Genomic DNA, 12,953 nt, shown 5'->3' with positions numbered 1-12,953 from the left:
TTGGATGCTGAGCGGGCGAGAAGAGAGGCTGAATGCACAGAATGGGATTCAGTGCTACTGCTACCATCGTTGGGGAGATATATCATCAGGAGTAAAAGCGCCGCAGAGAGTGCATCACAAGGAGTGAAGTTGCATCTTCTTTTCCTCGCAGATGACGGTTCGGGTTCATTCTCTCCTGTTGCTTGGTAAGTGTGATCCATTCGCAAACTTTATAACTAAAAAAACATTTCACTACTCTCTATCAACGAACTACTAACACTGTCTGCTGTTTCCTCCTCCTTCTTCCTTCCTTCCGCTGTCTTCGTTGGTTTATTTATACACGCAAAACGCGTTCTCTGGCTGGCTGGATTGTCCGCTCGGGCTGCCTTACATACATGGCGGCGCAAGATGGTGACCTCTCTAAAGCAAGGCCTTTGCTATATATATATATAAAAGCATAATTATAAGGCTACGAAAACCAAACAAATTTTATTTTTTTAGTGATTATACACTTGTATAAACATATTAATGGGTAGAATATTCAGATTCAGATTCAGAAATGTTTGTATTTTTATATATGATGAAGCCAAAACAGTAAATGCATGAGAACTTGTCGATCTCAGAGCAGCCTTTGAGCAAAGCCCAGCTGCTTAGTGGCCAACAGGTCAGAGTTATATTGTACTGGCAAGCTTTCAGGTGTGAATGTGTTAAACTGTGTGGGTGTGAACAGGGTGTTCCTGTAAGAGAGCTGTCAGTGCAACTGCCCTGAATAAATAAAGGTTATAAGAAATATGACTAGTTGAGGTTAATTATTTTTTACACGATTGTTCTACTTTTGTACTGAACAGTTTTTGAGACAGGAATCTAAGAAGTAATTTTCTTGTAACTCAAACAACTTTGACCTGCATGTACGTACTTGTAAGCAATCACCATGGGCGGATTATGAGACAATGGGCCCCTGGGCACAGTCATGCAAAAAGCCCCACCACCTCTTCTACTGTACATAGAAACAAGAAACACAGACTTTATGGTTGTTAAGCCTCTTGTTGTTGTTGTTGTTATTTCGTCTCTTTGTAGTTGTTATGCATCTCTCTGTGGTTTTGTGTCTCATTGTGGTCATTTTTTTTCTCTTTGCAGGGCTTTTTGTGTCTGTGGTTGATTTTTGCCCCTTTTTGTAGTTGCTTTACATCTCTAAATACTCATTTTGTATCTCTTTATAGTTACTTTGTGTTGCTTTGTCATCATTTTGTGTCTCTTTTTGCTTGTTTGCCCCTTTCTGTAGTTATTGTGAGTCTCTTTGTGTCTCTTTGCAGTATTTTTGCAACCTCTCTGTGTCTCTTTGTGGTCTTTTTGTGTCTCTTTGTAATCATTTTATGTTTCGCCGTGGTCATTTTGAGTTCCTTCCTAGTCAGCATGTGTTTATTTGATTGATATTTTGCAGATGAAAGCCAGGGGAGACCCCTAAACCTTTGTCCGGCAGACCCATCATCCCTCCATGCTCTTTACATGGGTGTTATTTTTTAGTGTTACATTTCCACAAAATATTGTAAAAGACATTTATTAGAAGCACTTACCGCTGCGAGGACCCCATTCAAGTTGTTTTGTTTATTATTATTATTTCACAAAAAGAAGCATTTTTGAGCGGCTAAAGATGTTTGAAAACTCATGAAACTTTGCATGCGCATCAAAACTAGTGAAAAATGGCTTGATAGTGCCCCTAAGAAAATTTCACTGAAGCAGCCCCAGAGGTAAGAAAATTGGGAGGCACATGTTATATCCCAAGACTTACAAAAAAATCTCTTGGAGCCATAACCTAAACCAAACAGGGAGTCGGCCATTTTAAATTAATGTTTCATTGTTAAGACATTTTTTTGCCATTTCCAGGCATACTTTAATGAACTCCTCCGAGAGTTTTCACTGGATCGACTTAGAATTTAAGCTGTACATTCTTAAGACCTTGGTAATGCTAAATTGCAAAGCTTTGGAGTTTTCACTGAGCGGTGTGTCCATGAAGTGCACTTGATTTCGTCTACACATGATATTCAGCAACATCAAGACAATTACTGTGTGTTCTCCAGTGAATGCAGGAAGTGGTACACAATTTGTAATGCGTCATTTTCAGCGCAACGCAGTCCATTCAGGAAGTGTCTAAGTCGTGCGCCCAGTGTCCAAGCAGTTGTGACAACTGGCATGCAACTGGCACCCCCATTGGAGAGAAGGTGCGAAGGCCAGTTAATCCCTGCCTGCAGCCTTAATATCTGTTTTAAAATTCCTCAGCTTCATATATTTCACACTTTTGGCATCTGTTCTGTTTCTTTTCATTTCACGTCTGTCTTGCACTGTCAGTGCTTCACTCAGCTGCACAGGTCAAATGGCCAACATGGTAACTCAAGCTTAAATGAATGTTTTTTGGTTGACATATCACTCTGTCTGTCTGTGCCCTCGTGCACTGCTTCTTATATTACATAAACATCTGAAGTGGTTTGGTGACATGTCGGCCTGCTCAGACATCTATTAAAAAAAATGTGTCTTGAAATAAGTAAAATGAAACCTTTTGTTGACATAGTTGTTCAAGGTGTGAAAATGACGCATCAGTGGAACAATGAAGAAGTGGTGAGTAATCTGCTTTGATGCAGAAGTTTTCTTGCTCTCTTTTTCTTGTTGCCAGATTTTGTAACAAAAGGAATTAATTTCATTTCCTTGTCTACTTCGGCTCTGATGCATCCAGCATCAACAGGGGCACAAAAAGAATGAGGTCCTGTGGGACTCTGTAGTTGCCGCTCCCGTATCAAATGTCTTTCTCTTTACAACTACAAATTGCTGCCTGATGGATGTTCCTGAGGATACATGTAGCTGTGTGCCATCCTACCCTGCAAGCTTTCTTTCTGCCAGACCTTTTCTTAGTCTACGGGCAGGTTTCTCAAAGATAAACTTAGCTTATATTAGATGAATATCTAAGTCAACAGTTGCATAAAGCTCTCTAGTTCCTGAATATCTTAAACATAAATAATTTTCAGTGGGTTTTGTTTAATAATAATATTACATTGGATTTATATAGCGCTTTTCAGGATACTCAAAGATGCTTTGTATGAATTAATTCCCATATATTTTACAAATGAACATGGCTGACTGTTCACTTGAAGCCACTCAGAGCCACTACTTCCAACTTGCCTTCTTGAAGAATTCAAAGCTTACAAGAACACTTTAAGGAGGAATTCCAGTGATGGGTGTAACAACAGTAATAAAACAGAGGGGGAAAAAGCAGCAACGAGTGAATGAGGAAGTTTATTCTTATCAAACATTTCTCAAAGAGACATAATGCTTCACAGTAAAACACAAAAGGAACAGATTTAAAAGATTACATAATGTGAAAGTGAAAAGGGAGAAAAAGACTAAACAAGGGTTCGCCTTAAAAAAGGCTATACAGGTGTGTCAGTTTCCAAGGTAAACACAATGTGACATAACGTGACATAACCACAAAAGCAAAACACCAATCAGCAAACCCTGATCAGAAAAACCTGGGAGACTTAAAGGCTAAATGTATAGCTCATTAATTCAGGCAGGTACTGAGTCTGGCTCACATCATGTATAGGCATGGAGTGACACAAAATGACAACAAACAGACAAACAACTACAAAGAAACTCTAGATAGCAGCAATAAGACAAAAAACAACTACTAAGAGACACAAAATGACTACAAAGACACACAAAACCACGGAGAGATGTGCAACTACTACAAAGAGGTGCAAAACAACAACAAAAAGAGGCTTAACAACTATAAAGTCTGTGTGTCCCGACTCTCAGGAGAAGTGGTAGGGCCATCTGCATGTCTGTGCTCATTGTCTCATAATCTGCCCATGGATACAAGCCTGTCATTGGCCGCCTATTACAGACAGTAATATGCTGTTACTGTTGTCAAAATCAGGTGAATTTTTTTTCAAGAATATGTTTATTGGCTGTCATTTCCAAACAGCTCATATTTCTTTTAAGAAAAGTATATTGTATATTTTGTGTATATTTAATGCTAATGCTTAAACAGACATGGGAAACTATGTCATGACATTATTTTGTGACAAAATGTCTTTTTCATCACTTTGTTTATTGTGATGGGAAAAATCTTCTAAAACGTTTCCAGACCAAAATGGACCACAATTGGAAAAATGACCCTTTACTGCTTGTGCATGAAATAACAACAACTTCTGAACTAGCGACCTACATGCTAAACATCTTTTAATGTTTGATGTGGCATTGTCTTTTGCAGTGCTTTCGCCATTTTGAACCAACCCACCTGCAAATGTTCCACCAAAACAAGTTCCCTCTCCACACTATTTTGCAAGACTGCTATGGAATGGGGGTTAAGGTCAGGGCTCTGGGCAGGCCAGTCAAGATCCTCCACATCAAACTGGGAAAATCATTTGTTTTCGTAAACGTATCATTATATGTATTAAGAAAAAGCTATTACTCTTCTGTACTATGCTTTTTTTATCATCTGCCTTTTATGAGTTTCAAAACTATATAGAAGCTTTGTACTAAATAGCATAGGACTTATTTTAACAACACATAGCTAAAGTCTTCTTCTGAGGTTAGCGTGACTGTCTTTTTCTTTTTTTGCTAGATAAGAAAAACATCTTAGAGGAAACATCAAAGACGAATTTGCATAAGGGGAAATTTAATCAGATAATTCAGAAAGAAAACCAGTTACCCTCTTTTAGATGTGACTTTTTAAGAACTCTTCCTCCTGATTGCTCCTCCTTCCCATGACTCTGAAAATACATTCATCACCTGTCTTTTTTTTTTTCTTCCTTCTCTGGGGTGGGACTGGTATAACCCACATTCCAGGTGTCTTAATGAGTCTACACAAACACACAAGTACTGTGCTTGTGTGTTGCCAAGGCGACTTAACAACAGAACAGTAATGATATCACTAAAATGCTGTCTGTGTCCTTCTTTGGTCTGAAAGTCACCCGTCAAGACAGATCTAAAGTGACACTTTTCTCCCTGTTCCTCACAAGCTCAGCATGAACGCAAACTCCTCTACAAGCCCTAAGTATGTACAGCCAACTTATAACTGACATTTACAGCTGGATTGCGGAGGGACAGGTAGTTCATGATATGATACACATGACTCCCTCTCCTGATACTCCTGTTTTAGCACAGAAATGCAATGTTGTCTTCCTCTGTAAAGGCAGCTTCCTCCTGCAGCTCTGATACATCAGATGGAGAAAAACATGTGGAACGTTGCACAGTATCTGCACAGCTGCTCAGTTTGATTTGAAAAAAAGATGAAAAGAAGAAATGCTCCCGTCAGATCATTTTTGTAGAGAATATTTAAGTGCCGTTAATGCCATCTTTTTAATACTTTCATGGGCTGCATGATAATAATTAGGATATCAATATGATTTTTATACTAGGGGATGAAATGTATTTACTAACAGCTTATACACTGTGTAAGCAACAATATCCCCTATCTTTATGACCCCGATTCCAAAAAAGTTGGGACACTGTGTAAAACATAAATAAAGACAGAATGCAATGATTTCCAAATCCTTATTAACCTAAATTTATTTGAAAACAGTACAAACACAAGATATTTAATGTTCAAAACTGCAACATGTTCCAAAAAAGTTGGGACAGGAGCATGTTTACCACTGTTTGACATCATCTTTTCTTTTAATAGCACTCAGTAAGCATGTGGGAACTTGGTGACACTTTAAGTTTTAAAAGTGAAATTCTTTCCCATTCTTGCTTGATATACGACTTCAGTTACTCAACAGTCAGGGGTCTGATAACAGTCTGGCTCCAGAGTGATCATAAAACAAATTTAAAGCTTTTTATATATCATTTTTATTGCTAAAAGATAACAAAAAAAAAAAAAAAAGTTGTTCATGCACTTTTGAGGCAAAAAAAAAAGCCGACATACAGTACAAACAGATACCTAAGCACAGAAGGGAAGAAGAAAAGTAACATGCATCTTAGATACATTTACTCCAAAAACAATAAAGCTCACTTAAAAAAATCAAATCTTAAAATACAGCTTTTTTGGATTGATTAATACATTTTATTACCCCGACCAAAACAACAACAGATGAATGAAATGACTGATAAACCTGTACAACAGGCTCGATGAATAGAGGTTCAAAAAGAAAACAAATTAAATTTTACATTTTTAAAAAGGAGAAGTAGAAGTGTTCTCACAGCAGACACTAAGACTTGTGATCGTATCAAATCACAGGTGATACTAATAACATGGTGGCTCTGCTTTATTCAGGTGTTCCAGTAAGAGCGTGCCAGCATGCATGACACCGGGAACCTGTGCTATAAGTAGCTTACTGGAATTCAGACATTATTCTTGCTTGATATACGAGCAGTATACCTGGACAGTTGTTCAACAGTCCGGGGTCTCCGTTGTCATATTTTGTGCTTCATAATGTGCCACACATGTTCAATGGGAGACAGGTCTGGACTGCAGGCGGGTCAGTCTAGTACCTGCACTCTTTTACTATGAAGCCACACTGTTGTAACATGTTCAGAGTGTGTCTCATTGTCTTGCTGGAATAAACAGCTACTAACACACCCTCATACCATCACAGATCCTCCATCCTTTTCCTCTTTAGGCCGGAGGACACAACGTCCATGACTTTCAAAAACAATTTGAAGTGTGGACTCATCAGACCACAGCACACTTTTACATTTTGTGTCAGTCTGTCTCAGATGAGCTGCGGCCCTGAGAAGTCGTGGTGTTTCTGGATGATTTTGATATATGGCTTTCTCTTTGCATGGTAGAGTCTTAACTTAAATTTGTAGATGCAGCACTGAACTGTGTTTACTGATAATGGTTTTCCAAAGTGTTCCTGAGCCCATGTAGTAATATACTTTCTACAATCATGTTGGCTTTTTAATGTTCTGCCCTCTGAGGGGTCAAAGGTCATAGTGGTTTTCAGTCTTATCCCTTATATGAAGAAATTTCTCCAGGCTCTCTGAATCTTTTGATGACATTATGGATTGTAGTTGGTGAAATTCCCAAATGTCTTGCAATGGTGTGTTGAGAAACATTTTTTCCCCCTTTTTTTTGTTGCCCCTATCCTCACTTTTTTTGAAAGGTGTTGCAGGTGTCAGTTTCAGAATAAGGATATATTTTACAAAAAACAATAAAGTTTATCTTTTATTTGTACTGTATTCAATTGAATGTTGGTCAAAAAAGATTTTTTAAATCATTGAATTCTGTTTTTGGTTACATTTTACACAGCGTCCCATCTTTTTTAAAACTGGGAAACTGGGGTTGTAGATACCAAGATGTCTATGATCAAGGCACAGATTTCACACATTTGCTGCGGTAAACATGCTCAGCAATGGAGGACTGCAGTTTCTCCAGTGCATGTCAGCTTTAATGAGAAACAGGTGGAGATGCAAGTTATTACCTATTCTGCAGAAGCAGGTATCACATTCTTAAAATCAATAAACATACAGCACGTGGTCTCAGATGAACTGCTGCCCTTGTCAGATTTCTGTTGCAACCTGTAAACAAAGTACAGAGACAATGACTAAGCAGCTTTACACAGACACAGTAGATTCCCATGGTAGTAAATCACAAATGGAATATCAGTGCTAACCACATCATTGAAAAAGGCCCAGCGAAGACTGTACTACACTACAGTGTGTAAGATTTAAGGAGATATTGTTGTGTCTATCGGTGAAGATTGCAGATTGTAACCAGCTGAAACTTCCCTCCCAATTAGAATTCCTCCAGTTTCCATTGTTCAGGATGTTTTCACTGGGAGTCGAATCATCTGCAGAGGTCCTTACTCTCCAAAACAAATGGATCAGTTGACTTAAACCGCAAAAAACACTAAGTAAAACAATTTCACATTTAAAAAAATCCGTGTTTTTCCAATGCTGTTTGTCATGGAGGGGCTTCTAATGACGGTGGCTGATGCAAAAATGCAAAAACACAGATGGCCTATCTAGAGCCAGTGTTTGGTTTGTCTGTTCTGGGCTACTGTAGAAACATGACAGTGCAACATGGTGATCTCCACAGACGAAGACCCTCTCCCTATGTAGATATAAAAGTCTCATTCTAAGGTAACAAAAACACAACAATTCTCATTTTCAGAGAAAAAACATACTTCATACTTATAGCCCCCTAAATCCTACACACTGAACCATTAAGCCAACATGGAGAGCATCATCATCTCTGACTGTCTGGTATGGAAGTTCAGTCACACAGAGAGGAAACTAGAGCAGATAGAGGCTGAAGTCTTTAACATAATTGGCTGTGACTTTGCCCCAGTCAGCTCACTGTACATAGCGCTCAGTAGAAAGACTCAAATACTTTTGAAATTGGTGCATCATGACCAGAGAAAACAGACAAAAGTGGCTGTGGCATGTGGCTTTGCTCAAGATGTAAAAAACCTACAACTACCAGAATGTACTGTGCTGCACTGGACCAGTAAATGCTCATGCTGGTGGGTGACGTAATGCAAGCTTGTCTGTTTAGGCGCAATATGGTGGCCACCTGGTAACGAACAATCCCAATTTAAAGTAACATAAAAGAGGTCAAAGTACCCCTTTAACTCTCCTGCTACCCCCTTCACAAGTTCCTGTATACTGACCTGCATTGCTCTGCAGGCACTGGACTGGACTCAAACTGGACTGTTTGCACTGATACATCGACCATTATATTTTTTGCCTGTTGGGTAACTTGATATGCTGAGGAACTGAATTGTATATCACATGTTTTCCATCGTACATATGTTTTACATTCATGTGTTTCCTTCTGGGATGCACTGGTTTTATTTTGTCTGTTGCTCTTTTCTTTTTCTCGTCTCTCACAGTTTGGCTTGCCACCAGTTATGTTGTGTGGCAATAATAACAAAGAATCAAGTATCAAACCTGATTCACTATCAGGGTTTTACATAACACTGAGGTCATGAAGTTTCATTTCAGTATTTTTTTTAAGGAATTTGGGGATTTTACCAATTTGATGATAGGTTTTCCATTCTGCAACTGACAAATTACATTTTCTGATGAGGTTTGTTCCAATATATATTTTTTTAGACTCAGTAGCTTTAAATGTGACCGCTACTGGGCAAAAGAATAAGATGAATTACAGTAAAGAGTATGTTTATTCCTGACAGTACTTAGACAATCACATAGGAAGGATTTGAAAATTTAATGAAAATATACCAGAACTGATAAATAAGTAAATATAATATGAAAACCTAGAGACCATCTCGTGATGGGATTACTCCACCTGTGATGCAGCAATCCATGACTTAAACAGGCACTGTGTAGGAATTTCTCCCATCTAGTGTTGAGATCGTATATTGCATTCAAACGGATAGCGCACTCTAGCGCCTCACTGTTTCAAACGCTTATTGCAACAATTGTAGCCGCTGTGTACCAAAAAGCTATGATAACATTGATGAAACCATGTCATCCGATACTTCATGGAGTATTCATTCAGGCTCCTACACAGACACACGCGACGCGAGTTGACAAACCCCCTCCTCACCATGCTGGCTGTGTTTACAATGTAGGACTGTTGGGGCGGGTGTAAATCGAAACAAACCAGTCACGTCTTGTCTTTTGACAACTGACAAGTGGCTCAACCTCACACACACCTCATCCCTCTCCTTGCAACACTGCGTTGCTAACAGCCGCTGTTAGCTGTGATTCTCCTTCAGCAGCTCTCTCCACCTGGGAAAGGCTACCCAGATGTTGACCCTTGTTTTTTTAAATCGCCGGTCACATTGCCCTTTTGCCTTATTTCAAATGCACCAGCACTTGTGACTAGCCTGCTTGCTGCTGCTTTTCATCACTCTACCTGCAGGCAGAAAATGGAAACCGACAAGTGAAAACGCGAAAGGGGATTCCATATTTCTCAAGTATGTCCCTGTACGTACCTGTATTTTCAAGATGGCGCGCGTACATGATGAGACACCGGTCACAATGTATATGTAAATGAGAATTTCGGAGCTTACGGACATACTTAGATATGCTGATGGAGGTAAATACATGTGCTAGGACACACTTTTGACTGACAACTGATATTGTTACACACAGTGCCTTTAAAATGAATGTCAACCATTGGCTTAAAGACAGGGAGCCAATGGCCCCTTCCCTACATCTAGCCCTCTTGCACAGACCTCACCCATCTTCAAACTCAACCTTCATTTTGATGTCAGCTACACACCTGTAAAGTTTCGTGGCTGGGTCTTGCACGGTTGCAATGTTATCATGTCAAAAGAATCTGTCCACAGAAAGACAAAGACACAGACAAATACCTGGCATAACACTCAAAGCCACTTCTGTGGTAGTTCCTGCTACAATTAGTGTCACCAGGATGAATCAATACCAGCCATTGTGATGTTTTTCGCAGCTGGTAATTAAATGAATACCAAATTTTAAGAAATGTGTTTCCTCTCCAGTCAAACATTTCATAAGAGAGTGGGGTTGTGTGGGGGAATATGGCTTCATTCATTCTGGCAACTTCACTCCAATCTTTGCCTCTGCAGCTGTCAATGTGGGCATGTGCAAGAAGGAAGAATAATTCATAATTCAGGGGAAGAGTCACTGTCACTGTTTTTTTTTTTTATATGGACCCTAGCAAGGTTGTCACCAAAACAGTGGTGGTATCATTTATATTGGCACTTTATTCCTTTATATATGCATTATTTGTTTAAAAAAAAAAAGAAGTAAATAACAGTAAAACATAAATTAAAAGGAAAAATATGTGAAAAAAAACAACACCACACAAATATTGACCGAATAGTTGTAAGCTCATGTTGCAATGGTAGGAGATTTTCATAGTTCAGTCAGACAACTCTGGATTGAATTTAGCATTTTTATTGAGCATAAATATTTGCATACTGAAGCAGAGCATGAATAGTTTTAGCATGGCTGAAGCAAGATTGGCGTCAGGCTCTATCTCAATTTATTCATTCCCTGAAAATGATCTGCATGACAGACATTACAGGGAATGAATAGCAGACCCCCCGCTGGGGATCCTAGAAACAGAGCCCACAGGTGGATGCTGGGGAGGTGGTGGGATTTGAGAAGCTTCATACGCAGCACACAGCAGCGGCAGCAGTAGTGAGAGCAGCAGAACACAGCAGGATCAGCAGCAGAAACAGCAGCAGAGCAGCAGAGCAGCAGTAGCACCATGCAGCATGCAGCAGCAGAGTAGCAAGGAATGATCAGGTAAGCACAGGGGGTTTAAATAGCCTGCCCTATCAGCTGAGGAGAGCATGTGGCTGATCAGCTGATCAGGATTGGCGCACTTGAGTTGTCTGCCTGAACTAGCTCCGCAGGCTTCGCATCATTATGATAACTGTCTCAGAAGTATATAGCATTTTTCCAGTATCATGGTATTGAAAAAATATACTATTATTATTGTTATTATCAGCACTGACCCTTAAAGTAATGAAAAACAGAGGATGTTTTACATTTGTTTGAACAAATGTTTCATTACCATAATTGCCAACACTTGTATGTGGGGCCCACGTGGGTCTTGCTGGTCGGGGATGTTTGGCCTGATTGATTGTGCTTCAGATGGACTCAGCATTTACTCTGCATAAATAATAAAGCCTATCCCAGTATCCCACTGGGCGAGAGGCGGGGTACACCCTGGACAGGTCACCAGACTATGACAGGGCTGACACATAGAGACAGACAACCATTCACACTCACATTCACACCTACAGACAATTTAGAGTCAACAATTAGCCTAACCTGCATGTCTCTGGACTGTGGGAGGAAGCTGGAGTACCCGGAGAAAACCCAAGCTGACACGGGGAAAACATGCAAACAATGCTAACCACTGCACCACCATGCCACACTTTGTAACTGTTTTGAAAGGTGCTATATAAATAAAGTTTATTATTATCATTTAATTAATGTTTGCCTTGTGCGGCTGTAAATTCATTAATTGGTTAACTGCCTCTAAAATAGGCAACACAATGTAATCTTCTACATAATCATCTACAGTGTGTGTTGCTGCTTTGACAAGAGCCAATGGTGCAAAGTCAAGAAAAACATCACAGCCGTACAATACAATACAAGCAATATAATACTCTACCCCCAGCCACACCTGCCCCGAGTTGTTGCTGTGGAGGTGGTCCTCAATTTTATTTTCATAATCCAGCTTGGCCTGTCTGATGCCCCTTTTCAGGTTTGCCCTGGCAGCACTGTACAGTTCCATGTCACCAGACCTGAAGGCGATGTTTCTGTTACTCAGCAGGGTCCTGATCTCTCTTGTCATCCAGGGTTTTTGGTTGGCATACACCCGGATGCGTTTGTCAGTGGTGACGGTGTCTGTGGAGTGGTTGATGTAGGAGAGTACGGAAGTACTCCAGGTCCTGAAATTTAAAAATACTCCAGTCTGTAGAAGGGCCGAGTTAGCTTTAGCATCAGGAGTTATGTACACTGCCATGATTCTTAGAGTAGTAGTCAGAATCTTCATCAGAGTCACACAGTCCAGCTCACATTCTCTTAAATAACATCCCTTAATTAGAGACTTAAAAAGGCTGGAAAATAAGGAACAGGACAATAACCTGCATGTAGGCAGAGTTCACAACAATATAAATGTCTGCACAAGACATTTCATCACTAAACACATTTATTAAATTATATCAAAATAAAAGTAACCATACTTAGACTGTTCAATATGAAATACCACAACCCTAATTAGGAACTAATTCAGCACAGGCTGGAAGAGTAGGGAAAGGACAATAACCTGCATTTCAACAGTAGACACATCTATTAAACTGTATCAAATATATACATAGCAATAATAAATTAGACCACTCAATATCTCAAATACCATTCTCCTAATTAGAAACTCATACAGGAAAGCATAAACTGGGAAGATGGGTGACCTATGAGACAACAGGTCCCTGGGTGCAGATATGCAAAAGGACCCACCACCTCTCTTACACAGAAGCAAGAAACATAGGTTTTACGTCTCTTTTTGTGTC

General features: G+C 39.6%; 1 protein-coding gene across 1 annotated transcript in view; it reads right to left on the bottom strand.

Moving 5' to 3' along the window:
* The window catches only part of LOC126384251 (chitin synthase chs-2-like), a 25,633-nt gene extending 13,224 nt beyond the window's left edge, over window positions 1-12,409 (bottom strand). Inside the window, exon 1 of the mRNA XM_050035212.1 lies at window positions 12,056-12,409. Coding sequence (XP_049891169.1) covers window positions 12,056-12,409 — 354 coding nt within the window. The remainder of the gene's footprint in view (window positions 1-12,055) is intronic.
* Window positions 12,410-12,953: the final 544 nt, after the last annotated feature.

The sequence above is a fragment of the Epinephelus moara genome, chromosome 22 (genome assembly GCF_006386435.1).
Source record: "Epinephelus moara isolate mb chromosome 22, YSFRI_EMoa_1.0, whole genome shotgun sequence".
NCBI classification, from domain to species: Eukaryota; Metazoa; Chordata; class Actinopteri; order Perciformes; family Serranidae; genus Epinephelus; species Epinephelus moara.
Note: the sequence above shows the minus strand (reverse complement) of the source record. Positions and strands in the feature narration are given on the sequence as shown.